The 21,018-nt window shown below is 43.4% G+C and overlaps 2 protein-coding genes across 20 annotated transcripts in view; one reads left to right on the top strand and one right to left on the bottom strand.

The window, feature by feature from the left end:
- The window catches only part of slc1a9 (solute carrier family 1 member 9), a 41,208-nt gene that overhangs the window by 2,447 nt on the left and 17,743 nt on the right, over positions 1-21,018 (bottom strand). For 7 of the 14 annotated variants that reach the window (XM_037087639.1, XM_037087638.1, XM_037087636.1 and 4 more), the window contains 7 exons: positions 20,636-20,741; positions 20,428-20,554; positions 18,779-19,012; positions 17,795-17,989; positions 14,060-14,194; positions 13,448-13,886; positions 12,950-13,138 (listed from right to left, as the gene is read on the bottom strand). In XM_037087639.1, the coding sequence (XP_036943534.1) occupies positions 12,950-13,138; positions 13,448-13,886; positions 14,060-14,194; positions 17,795-17,989; positions 18,779-19,012; positions 20,428-20,554; positions 20,636-20,741 (1,425 nt within the window). Of the gene's footprint in view, positions 1-10,723; positions 13,139-13,447; positions 13,887-14,059; positions 14,195-17,794; positions 17,990-18,778; positions 19,013-20,427; positions 20,555-20,635; positions 20,742-21,018 lie in introns of those variants that run through there. The other 7 variants (XM_037087644.1, XM_037087643.1, XM_037087646.1 and 4 more) reach the window with 2 other exon arrangements.
- Positions 4-8,832, top strand: LOC119013278 (potassium voltage-gated channel subfamily A member 7). 6 transcript variants are annotated; one of them, XM_037087650.1, is made up of 4 exons: positions 4-437; positions 727-760; positions 958-1,711; positions 4,761-8,832. In XM_037087650.1, exons 3-4 carry the CDS (start codon positions 1,016-1,018, stop codon positions 5,703-5,705), a joined length of 1,641 nt encoding a protein of 546 aa, XP_036943545.1. In that variant the 5' UTR covers positions 4-437; positions 727-760; positions 958-1,015; the 3' UTR covers positions 5,706-8,832. The 6 variants fall into 6 exon arrangements, with proteins under 6 accessions (XP_036943545.1, XP_036943543.1, XP_036943546.1 ...); XM_037087648.1 differs by having other exon boundaries at positions 982-1,711; XM_037087651.1 differs by having other exon boundaries at positions 4-412.

Below are 21,018 nucleotides of genomic sequence, written 5' to 3' on the forward strand. Positions count from 1 at the left end.
GAGGCACACCGAGCGTGAGAGAGAGCACAAGTGAAGACAGTGAGTGACCTCGCTTAACCACCTTAACTGCACCCGCGCTGCAGATTAACACCGCCGCAGCCCCTGAAGGAGCCACGCTGCTCCTGCTGTCGCCTCCCCTCCCAAACACATGAAGGTGGGACGATATGGAGGAGCGGGAGGAGGAGGGGTTGTTTGAATATCATGATGAGGAAATTGATATACAAACTGTCTCAGAGGGAGGGAAGGGTCAGCCCTAAAGGCACCCAGAGGGTGAGGTACAGTAGGAGAGTCGTGGTCACACAGCGGAGGTGCGATTAATTTAAATCAGAAGCTCTGGCAGGCAGACGGTTAAGAGGAGGAGGCCAGTCTGCGGTTGGTTTCCACTGGGTGCACTGGACATGGTGATAAACTGGTGATGAGCATGAATTTGACTGCATGTGAGCAACTTTTTTTGCATGGAGGATTTACACAATACACAGCAAAATGATGCAGAATGTAGTGCAAAAAGGGTAAAAAAAAAAAAAAAAAGGGAGGGAGGGAGAAAAATCGATTATTCAATGTAAAATATATGTTTATTTGTTTCATTTGTTTGATCTGCTTTCTTTGTAATGGTATAGTTTGACAAGTTTTACCCTCTCTCACCACCATATAATTCATGCTAATGTATATATTACATATTGTAATGTAATCTAAATAACACAACAAACCATTTTTCTTGATGTCTAGAGAGTTGCTTGGCTGGATTGACAAGGATACTGAGGTGAGATTTTTTTGGTGATGCTGTGCTACTTAAAGGTGGATTTTAATACAAAATTAGTAATAGTGTTTGACTAAAAAAAATGTTTATGCACAAACATTGTGACTAGAAAGTATTAGAAGGCTACCCTATGCGATTGTCTTAACTCTCTTTTGGCTTTTGTCTACTTTTATTATGTTTCCCTGTTTTGCATTGCCTAGTAAACCTTGATGTGTATCCTGCAGAGTGAAGAGACAAAAAGGTAACTGTGACTGAGAGATGGATAATCAAGACAAAGGAGGAGGTAAAGGAGGTGAAGAAGGAGGAGGGCAACGAAAAGAAAAACAGAAAGTCGAGGAGGCTGGTGATGAAGATAAGCGGACCAAAGACAAGCACAACAAGCTGGAGAAGGAGAAGGAGCCAAGTGGAGAGTCCAAGAAGGAGAACCGTCGAGGTCATTTGAAGAGCGGTTGGGCTCTGACTGAACGCCTGGCCATCAATGTGTCAGGGATGCGTTATGAGACCCAGCTCCGAACCCTCGCCCAGTTCCCCGACTCCCTTCTGGGTGACCCCCGACGTCGTCATCGCTATTTTGACCCCTTGCGGAACGAACTCTTCTTAGACAGGAGCCGTGTCTGCTTCGATGCCATCTTGTACTTCTACCAGTCGGGCGGGAGGCTGCGAAGGCCTGCAAATGTCCCTCTGGACATGTTCCTGGAGGAGCTGCACTTCTACCAGCTGGGAGAGGAGATCATTGACCGCTACAAAGAGGATGAAGGCTTCCCCAAGGAGGAGGAGAGGCCCTTACCCAGCAATGAGTTGCAGCGCCGCCTTTGGATGCTATTTGAGTGTCCGGAGTCGTCTGGAGGAGCTCGGATCATTGCCATCATCAGCGTCATGGTCATTGTTATCTCCATTCTTATCTTCTGCCTTGAGACTCTGCCTGAGTTCAGGAATGAGAAGGAGCAGAGGGAGGTGAGGATGCCTTGCATGGTGCTGACACTGACAAGAGCCATTTGTGAGTGACTGGGAGGAATGGGCTGGTAGCTGATGGAGTGCAAATAGGACAGAGGTTAACACTGAGAGAAAGTGATGAGGTGAACATAGAGGGACAACAGGTGCTGACAGGTGTCAGCTAGCCAAACATAAACCAGCAGCACAAGCTGAAAACGTCTATGTCTTTTCCATCAACACAGGAAAAAACAGGGAGTAAAAGGATACAGTTAAGTCTAAGGCGAAAGGAAAGCAAAGGCAGCAGATAGAAGAGAGTAGGCAAGGGTGACTTTTTCCTGAGATTATTTTGGACTTGTCGTTAAATCCGATCCACTCAGATTTAGGGGAAGGAATGAAGGAGATGCAGAGGGCAGTTAAACTGCTGGTGGATAAAACAAGGGTTCAGAAAAAAGGGCAGACGGACCATGTCGGATGGGCGTTTGCTGTAAGAGGAGGGAGATGATGGGGAGATGATATGCCTTGACGGCCACTCATGGACCACTGCCAGAGCCAACAAGTGCATTCAGGTGGGGTGGATATTTCAAAAGTACTGAGAAGAGAGAGAGTGGAAGGAGTTAGCGGTAAAGAGACAAGTGTGAAGGAAAGGAGAGGAGATGAGCTCGTCTCACGTTACCCCTTGGAGATCTAAAGGGCTATATATAGAGGAAGGACAACCCTTAGAGCACATCAACACATAAACAAATGTCTGTATTAATAAACGCTGTGAGTCAGTGGCTACACACTGAAAACGGCATGGAAAAGAGCCTCGCTCAAGATCAACTTTTCTGATGACCGGCGCAAAATGAAATTAGCCTCGCGCACACCCCGGTAGCTTGGAGACAAGACAGATTGCGAAGGTTCAGGCGGGCAGCAAAAGGAACACACAGCAGGACTCACTGGATTTATGCTCCCCGTCAGCACCAACTCTCTCTCAACGCTCTCTCTCACTCCCAAACGTAGATAGATACGCTCATGTGCTCAGAGCATTTGACACTTTTGAAAACGCTACACAAACAGTCCCAAACAGACATGCACAGCTGTCCCCATGCAATCAGCCACTCTGCTCAGGACTGTGCTGAAAATCTAACCAACAAAATTTGTTTTGCTAGAATCTGTCACATGCATGTTGGTGGTTCAGTGTGTTACAGTTACACGTCCCCGAAATGGCTAAAGGAGCGTTTGAGATGACCTACCTATGATGGTGTCTAGCCATGCAAGTATTTGATTTCCATGGTCTTATATTTCATATTTGGCCTGCAATCAAACCAATAAAATAAATGCAAAAGATACGTGCCCAAAGCATCAAAACTAGGGACCATCTTGTGATGATCACACCAGCCGCAACACCTGTCAACATGGTCACATTCCATGAGTACTCTGTCGTCATTACTACATTTTTACATGGTCACTCAGTACTCATGTCTAGGGTGACACAAATCTGTCCACAGACAGAAGTAGAAACTATCTTTCGGAGGGATCACGTCAGCAGTAATGCCCGTCAACATCTTCATGTTGTCGTCACTACTACATTATTATGTTAGTAACTGCTGAGTACTCTCAACAACACACCTGTGAAGTTTGCAACATCGGTTATCATATGTTTTCCAACCCATGAATGTCATTTCTACATTATTTCACAAGTACTAATGGGTCAGTAAACACCCATCTTCCAACTTTGCCTTCATCTTGACCTTGCCTACATACATGTACATTTTTGTGACTGTACCTTGCACGGTTGTGACCCAGACAGACATTCAGACGGACGTAAACACTTGGCAGAGAACTCACACAGACTCAGATGGTGAAAACAGTCATGCTGAGACACTTTAGTGTGTTAAAAGCAAACTACAAAGTGTTAACATGCTGATGTTTAACAAGTATAAAGTTTACCACATTCCTAGACCTAGTTTAGCGTGTTAACATGCTAACATTAGTCAATTAGCAGTAAACACAAAATAAACACTTCACACACACAAAAAAGAAAATGTCCTCATTGTTGCAAAATGGAAAAGCAATTGGGAGTCATTCTCTGGGAAATATAAATCTCTGTACAAAATTCCATGACAGTCCATTTAATAGTTGTTGAATTATTTCAGTCTGTACGAAAGTGGTGAATCAACCAACAGACAGCCATTGGAAGACCATTAATAGCTGTACTGCTAAAGCGTGGCTAAAACCTAACAGTGTCTCCCCAGTCATAATGTCAAGGTTACTCTGGATTCCAATGTAGAACATTTTAATTAGAGCTACTGTAATTTATTTAAGAGCTCTCAAAACCTCTCCAAAGACAAAACGAAGTATCCTAATGGCTGGAGTGCAATAAACATTGATGTTTTTTGTGAACTGACCATTTAAAATGGAAGGTCTAACAGTTTGGATGGTATAGGGAAACATATAAAAACATATAAATAGCCTGCTTAGGGTTGGGGACAATATGTGCTGCATGGCCACCAGAAGCTTAAGAGTAACTCTATCTAACTTGTTAAAAGACACTAATGCCTAGTCATGTCAAACCCGCACCTACTTCCCAGAAAAAAAAGAAGCGGTCGGGTTAAATGAAGTGTCAAATGCCTTGGCAGTGGCAGTGTCTGAAGTGTAACGCAAGCCCAGAGTCACATGAACGTAATGCTTTTTTGCGTGTGTTTAAATATAGAGAAACTGATTTATATAAAAGTCTGTGAGGAAAAATAAAGCCGGCAGAGTGAAAATGGAGAGGAGGGAAAAGTTAACACAGTATCACAGATCTCACAGGCTCGATCAGATGTCATAACTCAAATGTGCTGAGGACAAACCTTCAGAATAATCGCCTCTCCTGTTTACTCTGCACTTGGTTTCTGTTTGTTTACTCTCCTGTAAACATTGTCTCCATGGAGCTATTTATCAAGCCCTACCTTTCCCCTCTAATCTAATTTCTCTCTCCAACTCATGCTGAGGATAAAATTTAAGTGACATCTGTACATATAGTAGCTCATATTCTTAATTTTTTCATCTTTGGATGCAACAGTAACCACCTTCATACTTTGTTTTGCAGCAATTCACCATCGTACCTCACCCCACCATCGCAAATGAAACCATCATGATCCCCCCTGGCTTCACCCCCTTCCAGGACCCCTTCTTCATCACAGAGACGATCTGCATCTGCTGGTTCTCATTTGAACTCATCGTGCGATTCGCCTGCGCCCCGAGCAAGACGCACTTCTTCAAAGACGTCATGAACACCATCGACTTCTTCGCCATCATTCCCTATTTTGTCACCCTGGGCACGGAGCTGGCCAGGGACAAAGGTGCACAGCCATCTGTGTCTCTTGCCCTCATCAGGGTCATCAGGCTGGTGAGGGTCTTCAGGATCTTCAAGCTCTCTCGGCACTCTAAAGGCCTCCAGATTCTGGGCCAGACGCTGAAGGCCAGCCTCAGAGAGCTTGCCCTGCTCATCTTCTTCCTCTTCATTGGAGTCATACTCTTTTCTAGTGCGGCCTACTTTGCTGAGGTGGACAGTCCTAACACAGCGTTCACCAGCATCCCTGAGGCATTCTGGTGGGCTGTGGTATCTATGACGACAGTCGGCTATGGGGACATGTACCCCGAGACGGTCGGGGGAAAGTTGGTGGGCTCCATGTGCGCCATCGCCGGCGTGCTCACCATCTCTTTGCCAGTGCCCGTCATTGTGTCCAATTTCAGCTACTTCTACCACCGCGAGACGGAGTGTGAAATCACTACCCAGTACCAGCATGTCTCCACATCGCTCTGGGAAAAGGACGGAGAGGGCGATGACGAGGATGAGGATGAGGATGAGGAAGGAGCGGAAGAGTTCCCTGATTACATGGGAGAGTATGCACCCCTTTACGGGCAGGAGAGTAGGGGTATCTGCCCGCCGCTCAATGGGACTCTCCTGGCAGGGCTTTGTCCCGGACAGGTTGCTGGTGATCTGAGAGGGATGAACTTCTACCTTAAAGAACCACTGGTCACTCAGGTTTGAGAGAAAGCACGATGGACTGTTGGGTGTTTTCAGATTAACACTAAAACACTGTCTGCCTCACATCAAGATAAGGAGAGTAGATGGAAAGATACTTTGCAACTAGATGGCGATGGTGGTGATACAGGACAATATGTACACAAAGACTTGCACTGACATAAGCCTTAATTTGTGCCTCTCATGTGAACATGTTTTTTTTTTTAGATTGGCGGCTTGTACATGATTGTACTGGAGTAACAGATAAAAAGAAAGCATGTCCATCCATTCATTCATTGTCTACTGCTTATCCGGGGTCGGGTTGCGGAGTCAGCAGGCTAGAGTAGGTACGGCATCCCAGACATCCGTCTCCCCAGCAATGCTTTCAAGCTCCTCCTGGGAGGCCCCGAGGTGTTCCCGGGTCAGATGAGATATATAATCGCTTCAGCGGCTTCTGGGTCTGCCACAGAGTCTCTTCCCAGTGAGTTGTGCCCAGTAAACCTCCAAAGGGAAGCATCCAGGAGGCATCCTAATCAGACGCCTGATCCACCTCAGCTGGCTGCTTTTGAAGCAAAGGAGCAGCAGCTCTACTCCGAACTCCCCAGGGATGCCAGAGCTCAAGGGCTGAGCCCAGCCATCATATGGAGGAAACTCGTTTTGGGAAACAGTGTTGCATTAGCATATGTAGCAGTGTTCTTTTCCGGAACTGGCAGAGTGACAGTGTTCATTAGCAGGGTTACAAAACTACTTTTGGTGACCCCTTCAAGAATTGCTTTTGAGACAGTTTATTTTCCCTCCAAAGTTAATTGGCTCAAATACAAAAATTCTTCCATCCATCTACTGCACAATAAACATATTTTGAACTACTTACCAAGTTGCAACTCTGTTTTTTAAACCAAACAAACATGGCAGCCAAAAGTGACATAGCCTACTGGGCCGGGAAAATAAGACTTACTCAGACATATTAAGATGGTATAAAGACTTCAGGTAAATATTTAATTTCCATTTACCTTAAAAATTCCTGAAATTGGGAAGAAAAATGGTACTAAATCTACAGAATCTTGGAATTTCACTGGAAATAATCTACATTTAATCCCATGTAAACACTCAGTCATATTTATTTATTATTGACAACATTGTATTCCCTGGCTGCTTTGTATGGATATATTTTCCATGAATAGCTAGATAGATCTCCTGCACACTGTATCTCTTGGCTACACTGACAATATATTTAAAATGCAATTGCTGAAAGTGTGCCAGTTATACAGAATTTTCCTAAATGTTTCCAACAGATCTTAACTGGCCATGGTGGTTGTTTACCTCCTATGTCATGGCGTCTCCAAACTACGTCTTTTTTTTTTTTTTTTTAAGTTCAAATCTTCCAGCCGCCATTTTTGCTCAATAAAAGAGTGCAACATGGAGAGCAGGTTAAAAATCTTTTTTACTGTGCAAGAGAATGTCTTTCATCACAGCTGAGCACAGGAATATTCAAGGGATGTCAAAACAGAGAAAAGTTTTTGTGAAGTTTTATCTTTTTGCTCATCTTACCTGCAAGTAATCATCCAAAAACTCGTAAAATCGTAAAAAGGAAAAACACACAAGAGGCAAAAACTTGGGTCACACAGACACCAAAACTCAATGTAAATGACTATAAAGAGATGCTGGACAGATACTTCAGAGACATACAACATTTGTATCATCCCTGTCAACCGTTTGCTGAGGTCACTGTTGCTCTAACATGTCACCGAACACGACTCGTGCTGCATGCTGCTAATGCACAGTGAATCTTGCAGGTGTTGGTTCACTGTACTTGTCAGAGTCATGGCAGAAATGCGGTGCTGTAATCTCGTGCTGACATGGACACAAAGAGATTAATCATCGTCTTCCGCGGTCATGTAGTCGCAGCAAAGCCAGTTTGTATGTCACATAGTTACACAGGGAAATAGAGACATGAATGTATGGAGGAAGCTGATATCGTGTCAGAGACGGTAAAGCTCAGGGTCAGCTGACATTTCACAGAGACCTTATACACTGATGGTCTGAGGCAACACCAGTCACTACTGTAAACTAAAGTTAGCGACATTGGTGGTAGCGTTGTTGCTGCTCTGAGTCGTTTGGAGTCTTTTCACACACATTTATCTCACTAACTATTAATAAATAAATGGTCAGTTCCTTGATGTATGTGTCTGACTGAAATGTTGTTCACGGTGTAATCCAGTTGTGGCAAAGCATTTCTTTGATTCATTCTGTCACTATGAGAAATTTAAGTTTAACTTAAAACAGTTTTCTCAATAGAAATTCTGGAAAATTAAAGGTGCTATTTGTAAGAATATTTTTGAGTCAAATACTGACACGTTGGGAACGTGGGTCGGGCCGGCTGCTACCCACTGTATCAGTATTTGACGAGTTGGGAATAAGAAAAAAAGGAACTTTTCTTACAATACTGACCTTCAAAATATAATAACAAACTGTAATATATCAGTTCAGTGGCATAACATGGAAGATCATACATCAGATTCAACCATTTTTGTCAAAATCTGGAAGAAACTGAGAATGTGGATAAGCAACAAGAGTTTTTATGGAGATTTTAAAAATCACTCTTTTAGTAAATTCTTGTCACTGCTGGAATTAACACTTGTGAAGAGTTAAAACATAGTAAAGGAACATACTTTTATAAGTGGTGTGAATGTAGTATGAGCTGTGTTTATTCCAAAGACACATTAAGCTGCGTATATGTACGTTTATTTATGTCTTACTTAATTTAATAAAGATCATATTTAATCACTCATGTCATGGATTTCTGGATACCTTAGAATGTGATGATGTGTGCACGACATGAGTCGTGTGCACAGTATTCTCAGAGGGTGGTGCACACTGCATACTCTGTTAGTATTATGGTCAGGAAAGCCCTGAGGAGAGGAGAGTCAGTCCACATTTTTATTGCCCTCTGCTTCATGTGATGAGTGATCCTGCCTCTAGATGTCAGACTCAGTTTAAAACACAAACCAGGACATCTGTCTCACTCCTGCTACCAGTGGACTTGATTTACAGTACTTCAGAGTAACCGAACGCTACAGTTCTCTTCTTGAAATGATCATGTTCATTCGTGCCATATGATCCATATGAATTACGTTATGTTATCTGCATTCCTCTCATCCCAAAAAAGACGTGGTTTAGTTTCTGGGGCAGGGAGGAAATCAGGATATGAACTATTTCTGACTGGGTTAAAGTTACCGTAAGTCCATTGAATTAACTGAGTTATTTCAGAATTATCATACGAAGCTGGTAGCAGTTAAACTCGCCACATGGTTACATCAAGCCGATACTACATATGGTAAAACAATGCTATTCAAATTTCAGTAATCTCTGAATAATTTCCACGGTGATATGATGTGATCTACGGTGATTTTCCATGCAGTCACTCAGTTCCAATTTCACTTCTCTTTAAAGCTTTTAACTTTAATCACAATCAATAGCATGCTGAATTTAGAGCTGAAACACTTTTTCCATTTAATCAATAGGTGAATGAAGAGAAAATTCACTGGCAACTTAAGCAGAAATGTACAAAATATAAAAATGATTTTGTCTGTTATACATTGCCTTAAAATTATATATTTACAGTGATGTTTGTCTTTTTAAAACTATTGATCAGAGGTATTTTTCATCATTTTCAGATATCTAAATAAACCAACTGATTACTCCACTAATCAAGAATATAACTGTCAGATTAAATGCGAAGAAAACATAAGGCCCGACCATCAGTCAATAACATTATTAGATTGTTGAGTTATGTAAAGTTATTCTAGTATTACCCTTATCTTTAGATATAGTTATTTAAGATGTATATAAATTGACATAACTACAAAGTATACCACTACAAAGCTATTGTTTTTAAAGTTTATCAAAAGAAAAAAACCTTAGTTAAGAGTCTTTCAGAAACATATTTCACCTGTTTTACAGAAGATTACAATAATGTTGCTGTCATGTGGATTGAGTAAATTGAGTTTCTCCCTGCTGATTGTGTCTTTGCCTGCAACTTATTTAGTTTGTGATCCAGAAAATGATCCCTGGTCGTCTTCAGTCACTCTTCAGGTATCTTAATGCCTGACAATTGAATTAGATAAATTCCAATTTTAGAGTCAAACTTTTATTGTTTGGCACCGACAACACCTGCCAAAGCCTCAACACTGTGTTTGAGTTTGCGCTGAAGTGAAGAGAATCGGACGAGTTTTGGAGCAGATGATGCTCCTCGTGCGCACACACACACACACACACACACACACACACACACACACACACACACACACACACACAGGCACACACACACACACACACTCTTTCTCTCTTTTCTCTCGATGACGATGGTTGCAATGATTAAATCCCCCCACCCCTCCACCCCCCCGTCGCCTCAGATGGTGTGATATCCTCATGTCATGTGTTGGAGGGGCAGCTCTCTCTCATGCTACAGGACAGATTAGTGTTTCATTCCGCCGACAGCCACAACGTCGACTCAATCATTCGAATTTCACACCGTTTCAAACAAAGCCCACGACACAATGCGAGATTTCCAGATTTCCACGAAGCACCGATCTGCAGACTTTCACCTTTTACCTAACTCGACTCGCCCCTCTGACGTGCAGCGACCCGAAGCCAACGTCAGTCCTGCTTGCAATTACCCACAGTGCCCTTATGCTGTCTGGGAAGAATGAAAAGGATTGACGTCTTTCTGGCCATCTGCTGCCCTCCGATTCGTCTCCCATCCCTCACTCTCTCCTGCCCATCTCTAACTCATCTTTGAGAGGATTAAGTGTGTTGGTATCTCTGTGTATCTTTGTCTCATCAATGTGTAAGCGCTGCCTTGTGTGTCATGTGTAGCATTTCATCTGTGTGTCTGTTGCAACTTTTCCATCCCGTAATATCTTTGTCTGCAGGATTTCTCCCCGAGTCTTTAGTCACCGACCACACTGACGCGTGTCCCCTTTCGGCTGCAAATCCCTCCGCAGATTGTCCAAGTTACTCCACAGAACACACAAAGTAATCGCAGGTATTTTAAATAAATCTCTAAGATTTTATTACATACAATATACACACGACCTGGACCTGTGAAGCTGAGTCAAGACTTAAGGACGTAGGGAGGCAGTTGATGAAATTATATTTTAAAATGAAAGGCGATGACGTTATTTTACAGCAATCAAGAACTCAAAATGATGAGAGTAAAAGTGAAATAACTAGTAAATTTAAACATACAACAAAATCAAAAAAAAAAAAATTTTACCTATTGCTCATCATTTCAGACACCAGACCACAACATGAAAATACAAAACATTGATAATATAGACAATATTAACATCAAGAGTTACCGCTGTGGGGGAAAAATGAGGTGATGTGCAAGAAGAGCACAGAGGATGGAAATGTAAAGACGAAAGATGAAGGTAGAGAATTATAAAAATAACGTCTGCTGGTTGTGTTTTTTTTTTTACATTAACTTGTTGGTATTCTTGAATTCTTAGCTTAAAGACTTGAAACAGGCAAGAACTGCTCGCACCAATGCATAGAAAAACTGTGAAGCGACAAGCTACAGCTTTACAGACATTTATGTGCTCAACTGTTTCTCTGTTGAGACCAGCTGGCAAATAACCAGTGGAGCCTTCGAGCCAAGAAGTAGTCTAACGGCATATAATATATATATAAAATGGCGATTTTGTCTTTTTAACACTTTGGTTTTGGTATGGATTAAACAAACCAGATATAACATATTAATAATGGAGCTTTCTCTGCAAGAAAGAGAATAAACAAGTCCTAAAGATGTGAAACTAACTCCTTTAAATTGAAAATTCTACAAGTAGAAGTGAGAGTGTTGAGGTAAAGGATCAACTAATAACTCATGGCTGTGCGTTAAAAAGCAAAGGTGGCCTCCACATCAACATACTTCAATACTCCGGCGTCAAGAGCAGACTTGATGTTTCTCTCCGATCAGTCTAAAGTAAGGAAGTTTAGACATACAGGCGTATTTTAAGTCATGAAATGACAAATCAGAGACATTGATGGAGTTATAAAAAGGAAATTACATGAGTAAACTAGGGATACAAATCTAAAGTTAAAGGAAAAGTTCACGCTAAAATCAAAATGACACGTTTGTCCTCTCACTTGTGGTGCTTTATATCCACCTGGATTGTTTTGGCGTGAGTTGACGAGTTTTAGAGATATCAACATTCTCTCAAACTGGTTCTCAAAGCACAGATAAAATACATTTGAAAACCTAAACAGCAATTTACCTTTCCAGAAGTCATAACCTTGTTGCAAGCAGTTTGATGTAAGAACTATTTTATTTTTCTTTCCGAACTACATCCGCCAAACATATCATCTCACAGAAGAGTGGTACACTGATGAGAGATAAATCCATGCTTCTGTCTGATACCGTTTGTGGATGTAGTTTGGTCCCATTTAGCTAACTTACCCCACACATTCATCCAGCCGAGGAAATCACGTGGAATGATAGCACTTGGGTGGTTCATGCCGTTTGCTCTTGGCTAACATGTGGCCAACTAATGGCCTTCTGGTGGCTCAGATCTGGCAAACAGGAGTGGACCTCCCAAGTCCCATCATTCCACGTGGTATGTGGGTCGGATGAACGTGTCTGGCGTGTGCCAGATCTGGGCCACAACAATTTTTTTATAAGGAAAACGTAGCTCTTACATGAAACTGTTCACAACAAGGTCTGTTGATTGTGCTGAGTAACTGGGTCATGGTTTCTGAAAAGAGACATCACTGTTGAGTTTTTCAAATGTACTCTGGTGCCATCTGGTTCCATTATAATCGAAAGAAGGCGGTCATCTCTGCGGTGGATCTCTCCAAAACACGACCACCCACAGCAAAACAATCTAGATGGATAAACAGCACTACAGGTAAGAGAAAAAATATGCATTGTTAATTCTAAACTGAACTGTCCATTTCAGCTGTTTTTCTTTTCCCGAAAACAAAGAGGAAGGACTGAGGCCTGGTCTTAAAGTCCCTTCTAAGGAATGTTACAGGGTGTTGCCATTGCAACAGTTTAATATCTATGCATATCAAGCTCAAAGTAAGCTTGTAGATCACTTATCCAACACTTCTGTTAACCAAGAGACAGTGAACTCAGAATACATCAAACAAGTGGCAATGAAACCACCCAGAAATCCACCGTGAGCCTCCACGTGAATCTTGTGGAGCTGTTGGGAAATCTGTCCTAAAACAGAAACTAATTGATGGGGAAGCTTTTCGGTGGTAAAATCCAATCACGGCAGGTCGGCCGGTGGGAGTGTGTGCCTCCGATCGTAGGCAGTGTCATCGCTCTCATCGCCGTCGCTCACTTCACCCAGAACCCTCTCTCTCTCCTCCTCCTCCTCTGTTTCGCTCTCTCGCCGCAGCCTCTCCCGTTCCCTGTCTCTCTCTCTCTCTCTGTAGGCGCGAGGCAGCGTGGGAATCTGAGCAGGGAAAGGAACATTTAAGAAACACGTCTCTGCGGCTAATAAAGACTTAAAATGTGAATTTTACACATGCAACTGTTGAAGGAATACAAGTAGAAGAACCAGCGTTAAATCAAGCCTGTATCCTAGAGTATGACTCTAAAATGGAAAACTAAATCTTAGGATATCACGCTTTACTTGACTGATATGTTGAGCATCAATATCCTAACAACATGGTACATCTCTTTAAATCAAGTCTTATCATATGAAAGAGGAACATGTGTTCGGTAACATTCAAAACCAGAGGAAGCAGTGGCGGGTCGTTACCTGGTTATCGTGGCTGGGCAGGGCGCAGTAGCCCGGCTCCGTCCTGCGGAGGAGGCGCGGGGAATGAGTACGGAAAGGCCGAGGGGAATGGGAGCAGACGGAGCGCGGAGAGGGAGAGCGGATAGAGCGTGGTGATGGAGATCGGACAGAGCGGGACGGTGAGTAAGTGATGGAGGCGGACTGGGAGAGAACGTGGCCGTGGTGGTTCTGTTTGGGCGGGCGAGGGGAGCGAGGTGGAAGCTCGGGAGGTTTGAAAGGGTCGACAAGGTCCATCTCTGTGAGGATGGGGGGCGGGGGGATGAAATCGAGCTCCTCCTCCGTCGGGAGAAGTTGCATTTCTGCGGCGTCAAGTTCGGCGAGTTCAGCCTTCGACAAGTGGTCCACGATGCCAGCGCCAAATGAGTCGCCCACCACATTTATGGAAGTGCGCATTCTGTCACTGGTGGACAAACAGTATCAGGGTCAGCGGGTTAATTTCCTACCAAAAGCTGAATAACACCAACACCTTGATAACGCCCTCTCACAAAAAGCTTTTGAGACAAAGCTAAGAGCGCCAGATCATCCTTATCATTGCTGTGCGCCACTCATACACTCTCCAGACACCTGACTCACAGCAGCCAGTCGACGGCGATGAGCAGACTGATGTCCTGAGTAGGCAGGCCCACAGCCGTCAGGATCAGCAGCATGGTTACCAGTCCAGCACTGGGAATACTGGCAGCTCCGACACTGGCCAGGGTGGCAGTCATACTGGGGAGGAGAAAAGGTGACAGCACCTATTTTTAGAAAATACGAGAAATGTGATTGAGGTTCTAAGGACTCCACTGACAAAGGTGTACTCAAATCTTTACACTGCCTCTTTACTGCTGATTCAACATTCATGCTAATAAATGCAATTAGTTCAACGAACTTGGTATTTTCGGACTCCTGAAAGCAATCAGATACCACTTGACCTCAGTGTAAAAAGGGCGAGCACTACCTAGATAACCACAGACAAATCTGCCAGTTGATTTATGTGCTGGGATCTCTAGTGATGTCACCAAGCTCGCAGCCACGGACATGCACAGACGTTCACGACAACCTCAAAGCATGAATCTAAAATTTGTTTTGGTAGGAAAAATTGTTTTTGTCCAAACTCTACTGGATCTGACAGTTCTCTGTAAAAAAAAAGTGCAATTTCCTGCCTTCAGTGGTCCGTGGTCGGTCCGTTGTCAGTGCGCTGCTTGGAATTTAAATGTGAGGTTTTAGGTATGGGATGAATTAAATGATTAATTTAATGTATCACAGACTCCACATACTTGTTAACTTTGCTTTAAGTGATAACAGCACGTCCCGGGAAATGTGGCGTTGATGATTTGCAGGTGAAAACAGGACCACATGAAGAGAAAACAATATGTTTTATCCGCTTATCTCAATGTTATTTCCATTTGCATATTTTCAACATGAAGAGGGTCCTGCAGGTTCTCTGAGTCATATTTCTTGGCAAAACCACTGAAAAGAATAATTGCTCTGAGGATTTGTTTTACTTCCGCTCTCATAATCATCTAAAGACCATATTTACATGGCTGCCAGTGTCCTCAGACATCACGCTGAGGGTGCTTGAATGCTGGGATACAGTTATGCTGCTGTGTTGTTTTAACTCTTTTAAATATAGAAAATCCTTAACTTCCTGATTAAACAGCACATGAGAAGACAATGGAGAAGGAAAATATGGAGGGACAGTGGGCCATCTTTCAAGATAAAACAACATATTTGATAACCTATTAGCTAACGTTAGCATTTAGCCACTTCTTTGCTAACATTACCACCTCATTACATCCAGTGTGTTTCACCTGCAAGCTATCTGTTGATATTTTGGAAATCATTCACACCTTTCCTATCATATTGTGTAGCACTTTCAGACAGTAATGTTAGCTAGTGGTTGAAAGCTAACGTCAGCTGTTGTTCCTCCAGATTTTCGCTACCCATTAAGTTGCTAGTCCTTATATTAGAGAAAAATGGCCGCTGTGTGAGCATATGTTGTATTGGGGATTAAAGGGTTGACACTGATTTGCAACATTGTCACTTCAGACTTTCTCCATTCCAAACACACATGCAGATAATTGCAATATCACACTCAAAACAGTAAAGCCCTACTTTGCCTGAAACATTCCCTCCATTTTTAAAAGTTGGCAACTCTGATGAGACGGCTCCAGATTGGTGGAATATACAGATGTGGTTTAACTATATTGTTTACTGTTGCAGGACGCAGGCCATACAGCAGCAACCAAGTATTTACATGTGTTCATCTGAACCACAACATACATCAAACCTTTGTATTACAGTGGCATCTGATGAAGACAGAGGGATGAGGGGAGGTGTGTATGGCTACACTTCTGTCCATGAAACAAACCAGATCTCCCAACGTTCCCCGACTTAAATCTTTAACGCTCAGATTGTTGCTTGTCATGATGCATTAGATGAATTATCAGGTCGTTTTGGTCCCAGATATGACTGCAGACCAGTTTGGACACTGCTTTAAATTGAAATGTTTGGTGCCGTTGAGCTGAATGCAGAGCTCTGCTTTACATCTCAATTGCTTTTTCACAAACTGTAGCGCTAATCATCACCCACCAGTGACCTGGAGATTAAGTGGAACATTCACAAGATTTACACGCCCCATATGGATCTTATTTTAGTACAATTCCACCACACATGATACAATAAAGGACTTTTGAAAATTAGATTTGAGGGATTTGGTGGAAACCAGCCGCTGATGAAAGACATACAATAAACAACTTCAAAGTGCTGAGCTTCATATTTAACTATCCACCACAACAGGCAGTCGTTGTCTGTTTCCAATCAGACATAAATGTTATGCTACAACCTCAGAAATGAAAAACAAGTATCTTATTACTTTCTGACTTTCTCTTCTTGCATACATGTGGATTATAAGACCATCTTTTTAAGAAAATTACTTTGGAATTTTATGACACATTTAAATTAGGGATGGCAGTATAAGTTTAAAATCAACTAAATTTCAACGGCATTAAGTTAAAACTAATTGAACCGTTACACAGTTTTTTAAATTTTTTGATATCGCTCCTCCAAACTGTAAAGTCTGAGGAAGTGAATTTACTTTAAAGAGAACGAGGCGGACAATGAGATTTCAGCGACCGCCAGGACATTCTCCGGCCGTGTTCGTGGCAACAAAACTGAGTATCTTTAACAAGATGTCGGAACATTTTGCAGCAGTCTTTGAGGCAACAGGACCAGATACGTCGAAACACAACCTTTTCCTAACCCTAACAAGACCTTAAGCACAGTGTTGTCAACAGCTCTAAACTTTAATGTAAAGAAACGTTTCGACGTGGTTTTCACTCGGAAGCACTGGATGCGCTTTTAAGAATATTCAGAGCAGTTATTCAACTTTTGGTGGAAAAACACTATGAGACACAGACTCTGTGGTTTTAATTGTCTTAAAACATGTCAGAAAGAAATCTGTGAGTAATTTCAGATCAGAGCATTGCGGGAAGTGTTTATTCTGACATTGTTGTTACGGGCCGGCAAACAAAGAGATGGGTCTGTGGTGCACATCGTGTCTGAAATAATGGTTAAATGTTTGGGTATTATAACGCATGTTTTAGGGCCTCTTATTTCTCCTAGCTTCCCTGTAGAAACTCCTGTCGGCATGGCAGGGGATGGGAATCACTCATTTAAAGCTACCACAGGGGCAACTTTTACTTGTTGTTGATTCTGGCAGCCTCTGTGGACAAAAGCGGTAGTGTATCCACCACCTTGTGTTTAAAAGGCCTTGCTCTGGCTATCTTGTGCATTTGTTTTGGAAGTGAGTGGATGAGAGAGGAAACACATTTTAACACGTTTTTCCTTTTTTAAACACAGCTGTTTTGAAGATGCACGATGATGAGGTAATGTGGCTATTTGTGGCTACATAAGATGTAATGAAAGGAAACTTTGCTTAAGCGCCTCTAGACTGTCCTATTTATTATTAAACAGGCACAGGCACATTGGCTGCAGTGTTTCTCTTCCGTGTGTCACTGTAAGTGTTTTTCTCTCAACTGCGCCGTCGTTGTTTGCATTCTTTTTAGCTTCCAAGTGAGCCAGCTAACTTTATTTCAAGCTTCTGAGGCTGCACACAGCTGAGTTACACAAATATTGGCTGAGACGAAGACGAAGATCCCGTCAGAACCTGGCCCAGGGATGTATGTTTGTATGTTGGTGGTGACGGGAGACAGTTGCACTCGAAAGGGTCCCAGTTCAACTAAAGTTGAACAATCCTCATTCTCAACAATCCAAGCACTTGCAACATCACACAGCACGTGTGTAGAGGCCATCCACCACGTGCCTTACCTGACAGTGATGATCTGCCCGCCATCCAGCGTGATGTCGTTCATCTGGGCAATAAAGATGGCTGCCACGGCCTCATACAGCGCGGTGCCGTCCATATTAATGGTGGCACCTATGGGCAGCACGAAGCGAGTCACGCGCTTGTCAATCTTTAGGTTTTCCTCCAGGCAGCGGAAGGTAACAGGTAATGTCCCTGCACTGAGACAAAATGGCCCCACAAGATGAGGTTAGAAAAAAAATGGGCGCAGAGGTACGAGGAGCAGGAGCAAAGTGTCTGCTGACGGACATTAAATAGGTAGACAGGTGGTGAAAGAGAAAAGTGCAGAGGTGATGAGGGAGGTGAGGGGGTAAAGAAAAAAAAAAAAGCAGCAGAAATTTGAGTCGGCTGACAGCCTTGTCCTAACAGCTGGTGTAGGCCACTGTTGCAATCCTCCGACATGTGAATTATAGGAATTTGATTCCCGGCCCTGCTAAGCTCGGGTCATAATATAATTAGAGGAAACGTTGATAGGATTACCCATATTCACTAAAGCCTCAATAATGTGCCAAAATGACAGTTGGTTTCAGCGGCAATGCAGAATCCCAGGCAGGCCGAGCCAAGCCGAGCCGGGCAGAATACAGCGGGGCCAGTTTGGCTGGTGAAGACTAATCCGAAGGCTTAGACGTTTATAACACAGGATCTGTCTGACATGGACTTGTCTATGATAGCCTGTGCTCACAGACATTTGGCTCTGCTCTCTTGAATTTGTCAGTTTGTCGTGTAAATACAGAATTTTGCCCTCAGCGCACTCAGATTTAACCAAAATAGCTGAAAGCTAGAAGCAGGCGACACCGATCAATCACGCTTACAACAGCAGCTGCTCAAGGAATAGATGTTGTAAAGAAAACATGTGACACACATGTGTTAACACATGCCCAAACAGAGAACTTCCACGGACACACACACACACACACACACACACACACATTTCCTGCAGGCTGACCTACCTGCTAGCAGTGCCCAAAGCTGTGATCCAAGCCTGGAAGATCCCAGCGTAGAAGGTGAAAGGGCTTTTTCTGGTGGTACCAAAGAATATAGCAGGTAGGATTAAGCCGCCATGGATCACCAGGCCCACGATGACGGTCACCATGTACATACCCAGCTGCCTGGCCACCACCTCCAGGTCTCCGATGGCTGCAATCTTCCCCGCAATCAGAGAAGCAATGCCAATCGGGGAGTACCTGAACACAGAGTCAGGAATGATTGAGATGGAGTTGACTTTGGTTAACTTTACATTTTCTGTGAGACTTAAACTATTTCAGTATTTGTGAGAGATGATCAGAAAATGTCACAATTGTGAAAAACTTTCAATACAATGAATATTGTTTTTTTTTGACACACGTGGAACTATGCAACTAACTAGAACACATCCAAAAATGATCAAAAAATGACATCTTCATAAAGATATTTAACTCAGTATAATTTCAGAGCAACAAATCTTAGGATGAGAAAATTCCGTATTTCAGTGTGTCTGCGAGATGTCAAGCAAACACCCAATCAATCTTCATTCACTGTCAAAGGAGCGGTTTTCACCATGAGAGGACAAGTCACATTCTTGGATCTCTGGTTTCCAGCTTTGGAGTGCAGTTGTTCCCGTTGGTGAATACAGGCCGCTGTGGGACATATGAATTAAAGCTGTGTTCTCCTTTAAAGCTGTTCTCGGGCCGAGTCGAAGCAGGTCTCATCCCGACAGCGGCCTGCTCTCCCAGGTCAGCTGCGTGCTGAACCCCCAAGCCTGGCATTCGGTGACAGTTGTTTGGTGGAATATGCCGTGTATATGATTTGATGGATGTATGATACGTGTCTCTGTATACACTGGACTCTGTGTTTGGCTGGCTCCATAGGCCCATGAGTAATCTGTTTATACTGTGTGAGTGATTCGAACAAGGACACGATTCCTTTGGTGTCCAGCTGCACATGTAGATGGCCTAGGAGAGCAGCAAGACAAGCATCCTGCTGTTTGTCTTCCAACCGCCTACCCTGCTCCCCCCTTCCCTTCCCTTCGCCGTCCCTGCTCTGAGTGCCACTATACTCCTTTTCTCTGTGTGACTAAACGGGGTCCTGCGAAGCCTCAGGGCGTGCACTGCACTCCGAAGACATGCTGTCACATGCATCTTTCCACGACCCCTCCCTCCCACCCGCATCTGCTTTCTGCTCTGCTGCCAAGTGGCTCCTCTGCCGTCGGTGGATCCATTACATTTTGGAGATCTTCCACCCCGGCTCCCCTGGGAGCCCACAACATTGTTCCGGGCCTGGGCTCCTGCTACTCCTCAGCATACCACAGACTCCAGCATGTGCCAGGGAAACCCTTTTACTCTCTCTCCCTCTCTTTCCATCTGTCCGTGTCCTTCACTAGTTAACACACTTTCCTCTTCTTTTCTCTCCTACTCAGTGTCTGACGTCCTACGCTGTTGCTTGTTTTCCCACAATTTGTCTCGCATACACCGTCATGGCCTTATCCATCACTGTCACGACCTCTGTGTGTGGTATCTCCAGAATGTCAGAGCAATGCAGCGGTTGGCTCGCATGAGCAAAAACAAGAGACACATGTTGTGTAAGCCTGCACACTCACAAAAATACACAATAAGACACTGACCACATGATCATGGAAACCATCGTCATGATAATCTCGTTGAGGATGTTGAAGAAGTCGCACATGACCTTCCCCCGCTCGCCCATCCTCCCCATGCAGATCCCGAAGGTGATGAAGAAGCCGATCAAGCCTGGAGGAAGACACAAAACAACACGAGTAAATCACGATAGTTGTCGATGAAGAGCAAATATCAGCTCTGTCATCAACTCACCAAGGACGTTCATGCCCCACTTGTATTCTAGTTTCTTCTTGCTCACTATCATAGCCTCGGTTTGGTTTACTGCTACAGCCGGCACCTTTTTCAGCACTGTCTGAACCTACAGGGAGGACAGAACAAGATTCAGATTGATCAGGGGGTGAAAACTGAGCGGACATGATTCCAGTTAAGAGATTTCGTAACCCATGCTCTGTGCAAGCAAACATAAGCTTGGCAGCGGCACAGTAAACTAAAGATTTGTGTGGAGAGAAAAAGCAAAACAGAGAACAAGAGATCCTCACATGAGAACTACGAGAGACAAGAAGGTTAAAAGACGAAGGACAAATCCTTCCTGCAAAAGCAATTATGCTTTTTATGACTTCAATGAATCCCTGGTG

The sequence above is a fragment of the Acanthopagrus latus genome, chromosome 23 (genome assembly GCF_904848185.1).
Source record: "Acanthopagrus latus isolate v.2019 chromosome 23, fAcaLat1.1, whole genome shotgun sequence".
NCBI lineage: Eukaryota > Metazoa > Chordata > Actinopteri > Spariformes > Sparidae > Acanthopagrus > Acanthopagrus latus.